The 18,404-nt window shown below is 44.1% G+C and overlaps 1 protein-coding gene across 2 annotated transcripts in view; it reads right to left on the reverse strand.

Moving 5' to 3' along the window:
- Positions 1 to 17,024, reverse strand: part of FDFT1 (farnesyl-diphosphate farnesyltransferase 1) — a 41,066-nt gene extending 24,042 nt beyond the window's left edge. Inside the window, exons 1-3 of one of the 2 annotated variants that reach the window (XM_060653740.3) lie at positions 16,790 to 17,024; positions 7,318 to 7,415; positions 6,297 to 6,480 (exon numbers count right to left, since the gene is read on the reverse strand). In XM_060653740.3, coding sequence (XP_060509723.2) covers positions 6,297 to 6,480; positions 7,318 to 7,415; positions 16,790 to 16,888 — 381 coding nt within the window. In that variant the 5' untranslated portion in view covers positions 16,889 to 17,024. Of the gene's footprint in view, positions 1 to 6,296; positions 6,481 to 7,317; positions 7,863 to 16,789 lie in introns of those variants that run through there. The other variant, XM_060653738.3, reaches the window with a different exon arrangement.
- Between the last annotated feature and the right edge of the window lie 1,380 nt (positions 17,025 to 18,404).

An 18,404-nucleotide genomic window follows, 5' to 3' on the forward strand; every position in this document is an offset into this window, starting at 1 on the left:
CTATAAGCCTAACATCTAGGTTATGCTAGTCTATATACTGAATAATAAACTCAGAAATTTTATAATTATTAAAATAGAAGGGTCTAAAAATGCTAAGATTTCTACACTCAAAAGAAAATTCAAAATCTCACAATATGCTCATCTTTCCAATATATAATAGATAAGATGCCTCAACATAGAGTAGGCATAAACATAAGAATTTTAGGAAGAATGCCCCATTTTAGACAAACCTCATGGGATGGGAGACTCATTCCTGCAAACATGTATCAAGCACTTCCCCCACAACAAGCATTGTTCTAGGCAATGGGGATACACAGCCTTGGAAAGGACCAGAAACTCATGCCCCTGTACAGTTTACTGAGGAGATCAGCCAATCATTTTCTATCATCAATTCCCAAATTTCTATCTTGAAGTTATAGTGTCTCCCCTCTAGAAGGCTATACATTTTAATTCCTCAAACAACTCAATTTAGCCCAACCTGAGGCATGCTACCCAACAATTTTTTCCATAGCCCAAACTCTAATGTAGAAATCATACTGATATTTTTTAAATTCATTGCTATTATACAAACATCCTAAGTTCAAAGAAGTGTTTATAGGTGATCAAAACACAATATGGAAACACCATGAAACTTCATAAAATGCTACAAAATATTAATAGAGGCAACACACAATACTGAAAACAGTTAACAGACTTTATTAATCATCAGAAGTGTGAGAATGACTTGGTCTGCGTTTGCAGAAACGTTAGAAAAACTTGTTCAAGAAACACCTATACGTAAGGACCTGAGGGAAAACCAGCTGGTGGCACAGCACGGGATTCAGAGGCCTAAGATATTTTACCATTACTCTGAATAACATAAACTGTTAAACCCCTTAAGTCCGGGGTGCCTGGGTGGCTCAGTCGGTTGAGCTCAGGTCATCATCTCTCGGTTTGTGAGTTCAAGCCCCACATCAGGCTCGCCACTGTCAGTGCAAAAAAACCTCCCGCTCCCCCCCAAAAATAAAAATTGAAATTAAAAACAATCCCAAAAGTCCATAAAATCAATCCAATCTTTCCAGAACACTGTTCTTTCCAGAACAGCTGGAAGACAAAGCCAAAAAGTCATTTCTATTACGGACTGAAACAAATGAGCAACTCTATCAAAGGGCATTTGAATCCCTGAATCTCCTTGGGACCCCATTCTTTCAACAGATCCTTGACCAAGTCATTCTGTTTATGAGAACAAAGACCAGTGAGGTGAGGAAAGAGGAGCGGCTTAGATTCTTAAAATCAAGCACACCAAAAGAAACACTTCACTGCTGACTGTGAACCATCCCCTTCAACAACTTTTTGGGACTTATCATTATCTAATTATAGAATTCAAAAAATGAAAACAAAAATATCTAGGAGGCGCATGGGTGGCTCAGTGGGTTAAGGGTACAACTTCAGCTCAGGTCATGATCGCACAGTTCATGAGTTCAAGCCCCGCTTTCCGGCTCTGTGCTGACAGCTCAGAGCCTAGAGCCTGCTCCGGATTCTGTGTCTCCCTCTCTGTCCCTGCCCCTCCCCTGCTCATGCGTGGTCTGTCTCTCTCTCTCTCTCTCTCTCTCTCAAAAATAAACAAACATTAACGACAACAAAAAAAAAGGGTGATAGTGAAGAGCCCTATGTTTTCCCAGACACCTGAGGGAGGGAGAGCACTGAGGGGCTCCTCCGTGCTTGGCACCCAGTTTCACATACTCTCTAGGAGCAACAGCAAGCTGTTGAGTGAAATGAGCCACAAGGACGGTTTTTGTTTAAATATTTATTCATTTCTGGGAGAGCACAAGCCGGGGAAGGGCAGAGAGGCGGTCAGAAGATTTGAAGCAGGCTCTGCGCTGACAGCACAGAGCTCGAGACGGGGCTCGAACTCATGAACTGTGAGATCATGACCTGAGATGAATTGAGACACTCACCCGAATGAGCCACCCAGGCGCCCTGAGCCATGAGGACTTTTTACTGTCCCTCCAGGTAACTGTGTTTCACAACTACAGATTTCTAGGTCCTTGAGTCACACTCTGGTGATTCAAGTACACGAAGGAAGGATAGCATGGTGAATCCGCTAGTATAATGGAGAAAGGCCAAACACCAAAGTAGGGGTCAAGGGTAGCAAGACATTTCCATTAACCTATACTAAAAATTCCCTATAAATTTCAGGATGTTATGATCAAAACACCGGGTAATTCTACCTTCGCTTATTTGCCAAGTCCTGTTTTTGACCAATTTTTAAAAAGGCAGTAAATGGGGCGCCTGGTGGCTCAGTCGGTTAAGCGTCTGACTTCAGCTCAGGTCAGGATCTCACGGATCACTGAGTTTGAGCCCCACATCGGGCTCTCCGCTATCAGCCCAGAGCCTGCTTCGGATCCTCTGTCTCCCTCTCTCTGCCCCTCCCCTCTCTTGCATGTTTTCTCTCTCTCTCAAAAATAAAATAAATATTAAAATATATAATAAAAAAATAAAAGGGCAGTGAAATATGCCAGTGATTAAATATTAAAACTACATTAACACAAAATCATACAAATAGTAAATCACTAATGAAATATACTTTGTAACTAATTCACAGCTCAATAAATATTATTATTGCTATTATCATTTAAAAATAACCCCATGTTATCTTGAAGACTGCTAGTTTCCACTAGTACCAGGTGAAAAAGATATCTCATCCATAATGTACAATGAGAGTTCTAGAAAGCCTGACTTTCAAATATTGACCACTAAAGCATAAAATACCGGGTTCAATCTCAAGGCACACACACTGAGGAAGTGTGCACTTAGAACTGTCTAGGCTTATGCCTAAAATCCACACGGCCTGGGATGAAAGTTATCTTAAAATTATCAGTCGCTTGTTAAACGAGTAACTTGTGAAACAGTACGTTCTGTTCTCCTGCCTTGACAGAGATACCTCCACAACAGCCTGAAGGCCTCAGGTGTGAATTTACAATTCCCTCAGGACTTGGTTCCCAAATGCAGCAGGGCAGACCACTGATCCCACTCCCAGGCTGCACCCACTCTGCCCAGCACTAGGAGGCCTAGGGGTGCGGTGGCTCAGGGAATTGAGGGTAGGGAATTCCAGATACTCAGAGCATAGTCTAGAAGGGGAGCTGCATCAGTTCTTGGCACCCCCTCCACCCCTTTGAGAGTGAGGAGCCCCCCCTTTGCCTCAGAGTAGGGCCCTCCTTGCTTCAGTCTAAGAGCAGTACTGTACGGGGAACCTGGGTGCCTCAGTCGGTTAAGCGTCCGACTTTGGCTCAGGTCATGATCCCACAGTTTGTGAGTTTGAGCCCCGCATCCGGCTCTCTGCTATCAACTTGGAGCCCGCTTGAGATCCTCTGTCTCCCTCTCTCTCTACCCCTCCCCTACACCCTCTCTCTCAAAAGTAAATAATAAAACATAAAAAAAGAAATGGCTGTGTGCCATGTCTAAGAAAGAGCAGTACTGTGTGAGTGAGGCCAAGTTATCTATTCTGCCTTTAGGCCCTTGCCCAAAACTGACTGTCCGCCTAACCAGACGGCTTTACCTTTCAAATTGTGCATCTTATTTCAAGGAGATGGTGGGAGAGATCAGCATGTGCACAAACCTTTCCTTAAGAAAGTAAGGCACCGTGGATTTCCATATATTTCTATCTCAATCGAACAAAAGGCTGAAAGGACCTCCAATTCAAAATTACACTCTCACAGGGCGCCTGGGCGGCTCAGTCGGTTAAGCGTCTGACTCTTGGTTTCAGCTTAGGTCACGATCTCATGGTTCATGAGTTCGAGTCCCGCATCAGGCTCTAGGTTGACAGCACGGAGCTTGCTTGGGATTCTCTCTCTCTGCCCCTCCCCTGTTCACTCCCTCTCTTTCTCTCAAAATAAATAAACCAAAAAAAAATTAAAAAACAAAACAAAACACAGTTACACTCTCACAAAACACCTAGCTCCCATAGATTTCACATTCATAAGGATATAAAGGGTTAACAACAGCAAAATAATGATGCCTGGCCTGTACTCTCTGCTCCCTTCTCCTCTTCCAGGGCTAGTCTCTGCTTTCAGGACAGTAGTGCCTGTCAGCTCTCACTCTACTCCCCAACACAGGAAAAGATAGATTTAATGGTGCAATTTTCTTGAACAAACTGTCGTTTTTCCATTGCAATGCAGTATTTATAAAGGAGAAGATTTTGGTTTTCTAAGCATATTGGAATTATCTAAACATTTATCAGCTCTACCCCCCCCAAAATTATTCTAGCATTCACACATTTTCATATCCATTTTTGCTGAGTGGATAGGGGCACCTTGATTTTTAAAATACCTATGACATTTTCCCATGACTAGAAATTATTTGTTATGAATTTACTCAAGTCAAAAGTAGTTTGGAAGGTTTTTTTGGTTTTGGAGGCTCTAGCTAGAATATCACTTTTTAAAGTGAGAATACACATCAATAATAAAGGCTCTGGGAGCAGGGCACCTGGGTGGTTCAGTTGGTTAAGCATCTGACTTCGGCTCAGGTCATGATCTCATAGTTTGTGGGTTTGAGCCCCACATCAGGTTCTGTGCTGACAGCTCGGGGCCTGGAGCCTGCTTCGGATTCTGTGTCTCCCTCTCTCTCTGCCCCTTCCCCGCTCGCACTCTCTCTCTCTCTCTCTCAAAAATAAACAAATAAATAAATAAAGGCTCTGGGACTCTGTCTGCAGCACTTTCTCTGCATTAGTGGAGTGTCACAAGCTCATCAGTGAATGTCTGTGGATTTCCAGTCAGAGGAAACCCAAGCTCTGCTCATGTGAGAGGTATCCTGGGAGAGTCAAATCACTGGTACCCTCTCTAGGTGAGAGCTCTAATTCCTCACCTAATTATGCGTCCCAGGTTCTTCTTCCTCTCTTGTATCATAGCAGTGCACTGGATCAGCTCCACCTAATAATTCCTCACAGACTTTCTCTTTTGGTTTGAATCATACCGTATTTTATTTTTGTCTTTGACAGTGAAGGTATGATCTCAGTACTCTGAAATAGCCCTTCCTCACCCAAGGAGTGTCTCAAACATTCTTCTGTAATGGGTGGATTCCTCGCCTCCCCACTGGAATATAGACCTGTTTCAGTGGCAACAGCCACGTGAGGACTATTCTTCCCCCCAGATTCTAGAAATTGTGCATAAAAAGAAGGGCTTCTTTGGGCTCTTAGAGAACATGAGACTTCGCTAAATCAAACCTTTATTTATAAGATATGAAAGAAACACTTATTTGTGTGATAAGACATGCAAATTCCAGAAAAGACCTAATGACACGTGTAACATAAACTTGTCAATTTTCTAAAGCTCAAGAGTTTAATTATAACCCACTTTACTCCAACAGAATGGACTAAACACCTAGTATTTATAGAATACTTAGTATGCAGCAAGCAATCTTCTAAGTACTTTATTTTCATTTATTTATTTTATTTTAGAGAGGGAGCGTGAGTGGGAGACAGGGGCAGAGGGAGAGTAGGAGAGATAGACAGATAGAGAGAGACAATCTGAAGTAGGCTCCACCCTCAGCATGGAGCCCAATGCTGGGCTCTGTCTCATGACCCTGGGATCATGACCTGAGCTGAAACCAAGAGGTGGACACTCAACCAACTGAGCCATCCGGGTGTCCCTAAGTACTTTATACATATGAACTTATCAATTCTGAGAGCTCTTAACTTTACAAATGAGGAAACCAAGGCACAGACAAAGGCCATAAGTGGCAGGGCATCATTGTGCTTGTCAGTCCTCACCCCAGCTGCTAAGAGCCTGCTCCCTACCCCATGGCGACTACCCATCAAGAACAACATCAAGAACAACACATCCACACTACCAGGTTAAGGGTACCAGAAGCCTTCGGCTGTATTACATGGCAACGGGTTTTGTGAACGAGCCTGAGAATCCATCTTTTACCACACTGGATTTAGAATGTACCTTTCTGAAGAAGGAAATACTGGACTTCCGAGCAACATACTGGTAACAATAATAGAAGCTAACACCATTCTAACCTGTGTTAAATCTTAGAAATCTCACAGCAATACTATGGGTAGGTAGTATTATTATCTCTATAGATGAAGACACTGACGTTTAGACAGGCTACATCACTAAGCACCGGATACTAAGTGGAAGAGGTGGCAGTCTGGCTTCAGAGTCTTGGCTACCAGAGTTCTTACCCAGCACAGTATATGACACTGTCCTCAGACTGCTTATTTCACTGCTCTCTCCAGGTATGGGGGCTAGCAGCCAACTATATCATCAGTTATCAACACAACCATAGGCAGAAGACATTTGTAATTCCACTACCGTTGGGAAGTCCTCTAGCACTTGTCGATCCTTCTCCTTGCTCTCCATATACCGCCAGTCTGGTTCATAAAGGTAAGAGTGGAAGTTGTGCAACAGTGGGACCTTTTTTTCTACACTGATGGTCATGTCATCTTCCAGAGTGTCCAGAGCCCGGAGGACCAGGTAAAATATGCATACCGCATGGCTGTAAAAAATGGAAGAACTATTAATGTAACAGATAAACATCCAAAGATACGTATTTTAAAATAACATGTCATGAATGCAAACCTCCTATAGCCTTACCTCTAAAGAACTCTGAAAGGAGAGCCAAACCCTTTTGTACTTAATGAGCCATCTCAGCTTTCTTTTCTTAGATGGGAGCAATGGACTTCAGTGGTTTATTTATAAAACACGAAATAAAAAACCTAGCAGCTGGATGTCACAACTACTCCCAGAATGAGTTACATTTAACTACTGTAGAACAACCATACAAAGATCAGCAAACCAAGTGTTTACATGGAGCAAATATTTTGCAGATTAAAATGTCAAAAGACGCTGTAACTTCTAGGTATAAATGCTATCATACACCAAGGCAATTGGTCTAGGTTCATGTATGCAGCCTGCACAGCAGCAACTTGGGAAGAATTAATCCCATATACTAGAATTGCAAAGCAGCATAAGGGAAGCCAAGAAAAAAAAATGCATGACCTCCTCAGAGACAGGTTCGGCTGCCAGGACTAAAAAAAGTTAATAAACACCACCATCCACTCCCCCCCCCCCTTCCTCCCCGCTTCCCTGAAGCTGGGCCCACGGGGCAACTACTGGATGGCTAACTGCCTGGAAGGGCATTCTAAAGTAAATACATGGGTGTTCCAACGAGACACTGCCTTCACTCAGGTGGGGCATGAGTGGGGCACGTTCTAGCTGAGCCACAAGCGGAGACTGCAATGATAGGGACTGTCAGAAAGTAGCTTCGAGTGGCTCAAAGTCCCCTGGAAAAGCCTTCTTGCCCCAAGCAAAAAGGAGCTGTCTGGCCACTCACCGCATTTCCCCATCCAGCGCCTCGATGACAGCTGCGAAACTGCGACTAGTCTGATTGAGATACTTGTAGCAAGTTTTCAAGCTGCTGCTGAGCGAATCCTGCGGGCAGAGAAGACACACGGCGGTGGGAGACGCGGCGGAGCAGGAGTGGGAATGGGGCAGGCGGCCGGCCACCGGCGGGCTCCGCAGCCTGCCGCAGACGCCCTCTCCGCGCGGCCAGTCCTTGGAGGGCCAGGCGGCGGGAGGCAAGGGGCAGCCGCGTGGCGGGGAGCCCGCGCCCGTACCCCGGGGCGCCGCGGCGGGGCTCAGCACCAAGGTCCGCTTGAACAGGGACATGGCCTTGGTGCCGCAGGCGGCTGCGGCCATGGAAATCGCAGGGCTGGCGTAGAATTTTTCCTCCATAGACCCGAGCCGATCCGGGAGGCGCGCCCCAGAGGGCGGGGCGGGCTCTCCCTCCACCCCACCAGGCCAGCGGTAGGCCCAGCGGCTGCGCGCCTCCGCCCGCCCCGCCCACCCAGTCGGGGAGGGGGGGGGGGGGCACCGCCCACCTGAGGTCAGCCCCGCCCCCCCGAGGCCCCAGGCGGGAGACCCCTCCACCACCCCCACCTTCCTCCCGGTCTTCCCCGAGTCCGCAGAACCCTCTGATGGCGGGCGGAGCCCTGTCCCCTCTGCCAAGCTGGCTTTTCCTCCTGATGACAGAACCTCTCCTTGACCAAACTTAAGTCGGGCTCTGAACCTTACATTTCTGTGCTTGTGCCTATCGCCGCAACGCCCAATTTTAGCAATAATCCTGCTACCGATCACCTTGACCGTCCTGCAGGGTTCCTCATCTCCCATCATCCCATCGCCCTGGCCTGCCTCCAGCAAGAATCCCTTTAGGTTAGATCCTTTAGCTAGAACGCCCCTCACCCCAGATGTTTCATCTCAGTCATTTTCCATCCACCGACCCCTTCACTCTGCTCCTTGGCTAGAAATTCCCACTCTTCCTTGTCGTATTCAAAATTGAGCCCAAGTCTATACTGGGGTCTCTTTTCCCCTTTAGTTTTTCTGAATAAAACCTGTTTCTCCCACTTTACTGTCCACCTCTGGCTTTTAACACCTGTTGAACGTCTTCTATCCCCTGGAAAGCTAGCTGTTACTTTTAATATTTCTAATCCTCTTTCTCTTTCAAACTAGTGAGCTGTAATGAGCTGCTTCCTGAACTTTACTCTTCCCTAAGAAAAACGAGAATCATTTCTCCAGGAAAAAAAAAAAAAAGCCATGTTTTCAATTCAAGCACATCTCAAAGAATTGCTGACTGTGTGTGTATGTGTGTGTTTTACAGACTTTAATTTTAGAGCTATTTTACGTTCACAAGAGAATTCAGTGCGAAGTACAGAGTTTCCATGTACTTACTCTCCCCCCAACCCCAGTCTCCTCACTGTCTTTGTAAGAGAAGGAAACATTTGAAATATCAAACAGGACAGTGGTTAAAAATATACATATGGCATATCACTAGTTGGATATACCACTTTGGAATGTTAACAATGAACCCTGAACCCCAGCGGACCCATGTCCTTTTCATATGTGTATATTAACTAAATTTCCTATCATGGATGCATATCATACTGTCAAGAGAGTTAACCTTTAAAAAAAAGTCATATACTCATGAGAATTTCATTTCAGTTCAATTAAAAAAATGTTCAATTAAAAAAATTATTAGTAAAGGGGTGCCTGGGTGGCTCAATTGGTTAGGCCTCTGACTTTGGCTCAGGTGGTTTGTGGTTTGAGCCCTGTGTGGGGCTCTGTGCTGATGGCTCAGAGCCTGGAGCCTGCTTTGGATTCTGTGTCTCCCTCTCTCTCTATGCCCCTCCCCTGCTCACACTCTCTGTCTCTCTTTCTCTCAAAAATAAATAAACATTTTTTTAAAACTTTAATTATTAATAAAAATTAATATTTACTGAGTACTGTATATTAGTAAAATCATTTAGTGCAGTGTCTGGCATATAAAAATACTCAGTGAAGGTTTGATGAATAAATGAATACATTCAGAGTATTTAAAAACCATTCACCAACTCCTTCCCTCTCAAGTGTGGAGAGGCAAGGCTTCACAATGAAACAAAAGAAACAGAACAACAGCTATTACTGATCTCCATGGCAAGCTCTCCACATAAACTGTTGTTACCAGGCCACAATGATGCCTTTCTCCGCACTGCCAAATGTTTTAATCCTCAGCTATACCTAATGGCTTTGGGGCTGATTTCCAACCATGAGTTCCATTAAAAAGCTAGACAGCAGCAACCTTAAAGAATACTACCCACCCCTCCTTACCAACACCTCCTCCACTCTTATAACAAAGTCAATAACTCCCTTCCCTATCTCCTTCCATCACTCTTTTTTGGCCACCTATTTGTTTCAGTTCCTCGCTCTGAACAGTAAGTTCTTCAAATTATCAAGAAGATATAGGAAGCTCTAACTACTAAACACTGGAAAAAACTCTGCTCACTATAAAAATTTCCACTGCTTGATTCGCATGAGTTGGCAGGCAGGGGAGGGTGGGAAAAAAGTCTAGGGCTAACTGCTGCCTGTCCCTAGAGCCTCCTGACATTGTCCATTGCTGTCTGAGATGAAGTACACTCCAGAGAACTCTCAAGTAAGAGAAAACAGGGATGAAGGGCATTTGGAGGAAGAGTGTGCAGTGGCCAGAAGTGCAAGACTGAGCTTCCAGGACTGGGGCTCCAGCCTCCTCAAGTTCCACAAGCTACCAACCTTTCTGACAGCTTTCCTTAAGACTTTAACACAGATCGCTCAGAATAGGGAGAAACCCTACACACGGAGCCAAATTTATGTAACAATAAGATTAATAACTACCATATGTTGGGCAGATACTACGTGCTAAGCACAATACAGACATTACCTTTTACCCGTACAAAACGCTTTAAGGAAGATATTACAGACCTACACCCACCTACATCGAATCTTCATGGCCAGATGTGTGCAGAATTCAGAATTTTTAGTGTTGTAGAAAGCAGGCAATAAGACGCATATACAGCCTCGGTTGTTATGGAGTAACGTCCCATAATTAATTGTTAATATTTCTTCTGCACAGCAGTGTGAATATACTAAGCCAGGATCATTTTGATTCAGGGCAGGTTTGCTGCCAAATGATTTTGAGCCACATTTATGAAAACGCTCCTCATTTTCAGATCATTTGCCAGTTGGGAAATTGTGGCCAACGGCCTATGATCAATATTTCTACTTTATAGATGAAGAAACTGCTGCCTGGAGCTTAAGTTACCAAAAGTTATTTAGCTAAGAGTCAGGATTTAGACTTGATAGAAGCCAGAAATGAATCATTATGAAACATCTGCTTTTTCTACTATGTGCCCCTCTGAGTGATGTCATACAACTTGCAGGTGGCAGCAAGTCCCTATTTACTGAAATGCTCCTAAAAATTCAGTATAAATTAAGTTTACTGAACCCTGAATCCTACAGCCAAATCCTTTTGTGACAGAAATAGTCAGCCTTCAATATCTATGAAGTGTACATTTCCCCCCAGTTTCTTTGTTAATTAAGAGAGAAACTAAGATCATGTTAAGCTAAGGAAAACGTATGGTCCTATGTTTCCTCTATTTAACTATTTTCTTTTTTAATGGCTCTTTGGGCTTAAAAAGGACTCAGAAAAGCTGCAGGCAACAAAACAAATAATATTATACTGTATTGTTCATCAAATCTTGGAGCTAGAAGAGTCTCACTTAAAAAGAAAATCAAGAGATAATAGCGTGGAAGGTCTTTCTCCTACCTCCTTATCACTTCTCTCTCTAGGAATAACCAAGGCTACCATTTTCTCCAACACTCTTATTTTATAGAGGAGACTTGAGAATGAGAGAAGTCAAGTCTCTAGACTCTGGGGTAAGGGGTGCTAACCCCCACATTGTAGAAAATCTGCATATAACTTTTGATTCCCCAAAATCTTAACTACTATTAACCTACTGATGACCAAAAGCCTTACTGATAGCATAAAGTCAGTTAACAAATAATTTCGTATGTCATATGTGTAAGTTTGAGAAAAGAAAATGTTATTAAGAAAATCCTAAGGTCGGGGGGGACACCTGAGTGGCTCAGTTGGTTAAGCATCGGACTTCAGCTCAGGTCATGACCTCAGTTTGTGAGTTCGAGCCCCACACTGGACTCTCTGCTGTCGGCACAGCAGAGCCTGCTTGAGATCCTCTGTCCCCCTCTCTGCCCCTCCTCCACTAGCACTATCTCTCTCTCTCTCTCAAAAATAAACAAACTTAATGGGGCGCCTGGGTGGCTCAGTCAGTTAAGCGTCCGACTTCGGCTCAGGTCATGATCTCATGGTTTGTGAGTTCGAGCCCAGCTTTGGCCTCTGTGCTGACAGCTCGGAGCCTGGAGCCTGCTTCGGATTCTGTGTCTCTCCATCTCTTGGCCCCTCCCCTGCTCATGCTCTGTGTCTCTCTGTCTCTCAATAATAAATAAACGTGTAAAATAAATAAATAAAGGAAATCATAAGAAAATACATTTATAGTACTGTACTGCATTTATTAAAAAAATCCATGAATAAGTAAATCTGTGCAGTTCAAACTCATGTAGTTCAAGGGTGAACTGTATTTGCTTTTTTTCATTCTCTCTCTCTTCCTCTAGCATGTAAGTAAGGCTCATAAAAGCAAGGTCTTCACCTATCTTGTTTGCTGTTATATCTTCAGCACCTAAAATGATATCTGACATGCAATTGGTGGTCACATATTTGGGAAGGAAGAGAGGAAGGGAGAGAGGGAGAGAGGGAGAGAGGGAAAGAGAGAGGGACAGAAGGAAAGGGAGGGGGGAGGAAAGGAAAGGAAAGGAAAGGAAAGGAAAGGAAAGGAAAGGAAAGGAAGCTAATCTACATCAGATTAAGAAGGGAAGAAAGGAACTAGGAATTATAGAGTATCTGGGACGTGCCAGGAGTGACAGTGGTGGGATCTAATCAGCTATCTGAGGCCAGTCAAACCTAAGCTCTTCATCCAGGGCAAACTAGAAGCATGGAGGTTTTCAGACTAGCCTGAGTTGGCATCCTGGATCCACTTCTTGCAAGCCAGGTGACTTTGAATTTATCTGATTGCTTTATGCCACTGTTTCCTAATCTGTAAAATAGCAGTAATAATAATACTTCTCACTTTAGGGCTGTTGTCAAGATTGACTAAGTGTGATGAGTTACAAACTGGCCACAGGAGTTTATGGCTCTTTCCATCAGGGGATACGGTTTTTCTCCACATCCTTGAATCTGGGTTCCCTTGTGACTATTTTTGGTCAATAAAACAGTAGCAAATGTGATTCCAACAGAGGCTTGAAAACTCCAGCTGCCATGCGGAAGCCAAGGGCTAGCCTGCTGGATGATGAGACGCATATGGCCTGGTCTCCCCTTAACACTGCAGCCTACAGCCTACTAACCACCAGATGGCCCAGCCATAAGCCAGCCAGCCAGCTGAGCAAGCCCAGAAGAAATCAACCAAACTGGCCCGGACTAGTAGAACTCCCGAGCTCTCCCAGATGACTATAAACTAAAGTTGTTGATATTTTGAGTCACTGAGTTTTTTTGTAAATTGTGGTAAAATATACATAAAGTTTATCACCTTAACCATTTTTAAGTGTTCAGTTCAGCAGTGTTAAATACATTCACATTGGTGTGTAACCAGTCTCCAGAATTAAATCCCTCAGTTTTGGAATGGTTTGTTACTCAGCAAAAGCTAACCTAATACACTGAGATAACAGACTTGAAGAGCTCAGCGTAGTGCCTGGCAAACATAAGAACACAATAAATGATGTCCATTGTTATTATTAGGTAATTATTATCATTATTAATTTGATTATTCTAACTCACAATATAATTTCTTCCCAATCCCACCCACGTCGAATTTGTGTTCCAAAAATGTTGCTTTCATTGTGTCACAGTTCTGCTCTTAACCATCACCTGCTTTACTGATCACAGCTCAGCTTTTGGACTCCCACATGCACTTAATGAATTTTATACTTCTAGCTTTCACTCTTTCATTTCAGCCAAGTTGGTTTCCTCATCATCCCACACACATCATGCTTAGTCCTATATAACCTGGCCCATGGTAGCTTTTACTGAAGATCCTCCCCACTAAACTAAATCTAACGGTTTACAAAGTACTTTTCCTGTGTTTTCTGAAAACTTTTCCCTCTAAAACATTTCTAATTTCACTAAAATTTCCTGAAATCAAAATGTACTTAAGAATACTTGGCACTCCCTAGGCTATCTTACTTTTGTACACCTATTCTCCATTAGATTGTGAACACATCAGAGTGGGCATTTTCCACCCTGTGTCCATCACACTCAAGTGGGTCAATTTTAGCTGAATCTGGATAATCCTCTGTTTGAGGCGTCTCTGTGGTCCAACACCTGACTGATAAGCAGCATGGTGGGGTTTAGAGAATGAGCTCTGCAGTCAGACAGCCAGAGTCAAAGACAGGCTCCACCCCTGAATAACTAGACCTCGGGCAATTAATTAACCTCTCTATGTCTCTGCTCTTCATCTATAAAACAGTAAAAATAACAGTACCTTCCTCATAAGATTACTGGAAGGTTTAAAAAATAGATGCAAGGAGGTGTATAAAATAATGCTTGGCACACACAAAGAGCTCAATAAACGTTAGTCATTATTATGAAACCCTTTATCTAAAAGGTAAAGATCGAGGTTTAAAAAGTGTTTCAGCACAGGGGCACCTGGGTGGCTCAGTCGGTTAAGCATCGGACTCCAGCTCAGGTCGCGAGCCCCATATTGGGCTCTCTGCTGTCAGCACAGAGCCCACTACAGATTCTGTGTCTCCCTCTCTCTCTGCTCCTTCACCACCTCTCAAAAATGAATAAATAAAACATTATATATATATACATATATATATATATACACGTATATATATACATATATACGTATATATATATATATATATATACACACATATATATATATATACACGTATATATATATATACATACACGTGTATATATATGTATTTTTTTTGAAGTGTTTCATCAGGGCATCAAGATGGAATAAAAGGTCTTGAACAAGTGCAATTAGGAATCTGACTGACCCCAATTCTAAGCCCACAGCATGATGAGACTGCCTAAAAAAGACAGTGAATGTGACAGGGAGGTAAGATGGAGAAAAGGACTTTAGTTGTATATGGCCCTTTTATTTCTTAAGAAAAAAAAGATGAAGCAAATATAGCAAACACTTACTATACGATATAGTTAATCTTGGAAATAGAAAATGGTTTGTTAGAGTTTTTTCAGTATTTTTCTACTTGCTTGAAATATTTTATAATTAAAATACATTTTTTAAAGTGAAAGCAGTCTTCAACTATGTTACATAGAAATACTGCATCCATAAAGAAGGAATTTAAAGTTCTGAAATGCGCAGACCAACCCGAAAGAGTACTGTTCAACTTTGGACACTAGACTTTAAAGGGAGAGAGAACAGGCTGGTAAATGATCTGGAAAGAAAAACATATAATGAATAACTAAAGGAAGAACATAGAATATTTGGCCTGGCTATCAGTGTTCCTACTAAGAACAGGAGAGTTCTCTTAAAATATGTCAAGTGCTGGATTACAAACATGGATTAGACCCTGGCTCCAGGGGGAGAACAGAGTGAAAACAATCCCGCTTACTGTACTAGAAGGTAGCACTTCCTAAAATCGAAAAATGTCTGGGGGGTGAAGTGGGCAAGTCTCCAGAGGCAGTGAACTACTTGTCACAGGTAGTGCCCAGGAGACTGTACAAACTGGTTTGTAAAGCAGTGACTATGCGTTTTGGGTCACAGATCCCAGAAGGATAGGATAATAGTGGACACTGTTCTCTCAAAACACACAAATGTACAATAACAAATATTTGCAAATAATTTCAGGAAAGCTCCAAAAACTCTCAGTAAGAATCTCTAATTAAATACCTACTGAACAAGGCACGGGAGCATCCCTCAAAAAAGGACTCCCCTGTCCCAGCCAGAAGTGATTTTTCCCTTTTATAAATGTCCTTATGCATTTACTATATTCTGCCACATTTACTTAAGTTTATCTTGTTTAAAACACTAGAGGTTTCTTGGGGGTAGTGTACCCACCTTTTATTCATTAATTCACCAAAGGTACATCGAACAAGATTTCTACATCCAAATAGCTTAAAAATCCAGAATCAAATATAGAATCTTGGATCTGAAAGGGATTTGGGGGCCACCATACAAGACCGTGGGGCCGATATAAGGTAAGCAGTACTAGAGAAAATGGTTGAGGGAGTTTCACAGGTAACTGTTATGGTGCTTTTCTAAATTTTCTGTGAACAGTCTTCCAAAGTCTTATTCACTTGACAAGATGGGGAGCATTTTGTGTGTCCTATTTGTCTGTGCATGACATCCTGCCACGGTGCACCCACCATAACATCTAGCACAAAACAGGTGTTTAAAAATGTCTGCTGAATGGTCACTAGGGGTGGCACTGACTGAAGCTAGACCCTGAAGGATGACATGGATCCTGAGTTATGAAAAAAATTTTTCTGATGGGAAATTTAAAGTGTTTACTTAATAAAGGACACCAATTAAGAGTGCATTTAAGCAAAAAATAGTATGTGTGATGTTTCCATTGGCAAAAAGAATTTAAAACTTTTGATACAACCCACTAATTCGGCTGAATGTATTTATTCATCCACTAATCACTTAAGAGTAAGTTTCTTGTTGGAATAAATACCTTTGTAAGCATTCAGTTAACAAAGGATACAAGAATGAGGCAGATGAAATATAAATAAATAAAACCAAGTCTGGCCTTCAAGCAACCAACAATGTTGCTAAACGACAGACATGCAGGTAACTAAAGAGCTTGGAAGAGTAAATATGTGTTATAAAAAAAACCCTAAGAAGCACTGGAGAATAAGGGATTGATCAGACCCGAGGAAAGTGAGGGAAGCTTATAGAAGTGATGTAACCGAAAACTGGAAGGATGAGCAAGGTTTCATTCCAGAAAAGGTACTGGGACAATATCTGCATAGCTTTTTACATTCACCAAATTCTCTCACAGGTCCTCCCCCACTTAATCTACCCACACAATCTCAATTTTGCAATCACCAGTTAAGACACAGATAACATCAATGCTCAAGGACAGACGGAAAAGTGAAGAAAAACGACCTGGCAAGCAATGTCTTGAAAGAGCAGAAACATCAAGACAACCTGGGGTAGGGTTGGAGAGGGAAGAGGAGGCCTACCACCTGGGCCCCATTTGGGGTTAGGAAAGCAGAGTTAGGCTGGGCCGGTGGGGCCGCCAGAAGGGGCGGGGGTCTGCCGCCCCGAGGGAAGAAGGGCGCCTGAGGCGTTTGGCACCCGCTCGCCGCACCCTCCGCCCAGGATTTTGGGCCGGGTCGGCCAGGCCTCAGGCCCGGCGCCGCGCGCAGCCGCCCCGCCCCAGCCAGGATGCAGGGATGCTCGGCCCACCTGGTCCATCTTGGGTATCACCTTCCGCCGGCCCCCCATCTGGAAGCGCAATAGGTTGTAGAACTCCTCGGGGCGCCCCAAGCACTTCACGAACTCCATTCTGGCGGCGGGCGGCGGGTCCGGGGGATCGGTGCTCACCTCCCGGTATACCTCCGGTGGACACCCGCCCGCACACAGCAAAAGATTAAAGCCAAGAGGCGCGGCGGGTGGGGCGGGGCGTAGGCGGGCCCAGTTCATGATGCCACGCCCACATCCCGCCCATCTCAACGGGTCCCTGGCTCTCGCGCCGCTTCTCGTGGGCTCGCGGGGTGGACTGACGGTCTCTGATTGGCTAGGACCACTCGCACCAGGCAGACGCCGGCCAATCGACGGTAGGATGAGGCTGGCGTGACGACCACACCCTCTAAGCTAATTGGAGATGAGAAAGAAACAGGCGAACGGGATTGGTGCTTCTATGGGGGCGGGCCTTTTCCCTCTCTCTAGGTGGAGCTTGGGGCTCGAGCACAGAGGGAACCAAACTAGGACGCTGCGGCCTAGGTGCAGTGGATTCTGGCTCAGGCGCGGGTGTTTGGTGAGAACCAAGCAGAGAAGAGCCCAGAGGGCGACAGTCCGCTATGATTTCGTCAGTAATCCCTCCACCTGTTTATTCGTGTTTGTCCTGTCGGCTAGATTAGCTCTTCAGTGCCGCGCTCTGGGCGCCGCCGCGCACCTCCTGTGCTGGATCCGCGCAAAGCAAAAGGCAAGTGGGCCCACCACCAAGGTGTAGGTGCTTACTGCAACACAGGAGAGCAAAAGCTTGGCAGAGTCATCCGCGGCCCTTACAACCCCATGGAATCCCGGGCACCTGCCCCCAGCAGTAACAGCCCTTCTTTGCCCGCTTCACAAAGCCTTTCACTTCTTTCTGGCTGATATCACTCACTCCTGGAAATTAAACAACAGGGCCTCTTTAAATAAGTGTTTTAGACCCCACTTTGTCCCCAAAATGAATCTGAGGCGTTTCTATAACCTCTGTTACAGGGATGTGGAAATTTGTATCTCCATCTGAGATCTCTCCAGTCCTAGAAACGACTTGCACACTCCCACACCCAATCTATTTTAACACAGCAACCAGCAATCACTTTGAATTTAAGCCAGATGCAATCACTGCCTAAAACCCCGAAACCTCTATCCTGTTTAGTAAAAGCCTAAGTCCCTACAAGTGTCCAAAGGCCTGTATCATTACCCCTCCACCCCCATTACCTCTTTGGCCTCCATCTTTTCTCTCTCCCCTTCTCTGGCCCTAGGGCCTTTTTGTATAGCTGTTCACTTCACCCTTCCTGCAATATCTTACCGCCAGATACCCAGCTCCTTCATGTCCTTGATGAAATCTCACCTTCTCATTTAGGCCCACCCGGATCATTCTATTTTAGACGGCGTTTGTCCCCCCACGCCCACCGCACTGCTGATCCCCATCCTGCTCTAGTTTTCTCCATAGAATTTATCATGTGCTAATACAAGGTTTACTTATGATTAGTGTCTGTTTCCTCTTGCTGGAGGAAGATGATAGATAGATCTTTGTTTTGTTCACTAACACACCAAGTATCTAGAACAGTGCCCGACACATACTAGTTGCACA

This window comes from Panthera onca, chromosome B1 (assembly GCF_046562875.1).
Source record: "Panthera onca isolate mPanOnc1 chromosome B1, mPanOnc1 haplotype 2, whole genome shotgun sequence".
NCBI lineage: Eukaryota > Metazoa > Chordata > Mammalia > Carnivora > Felidae > Panthera > Panthera onca.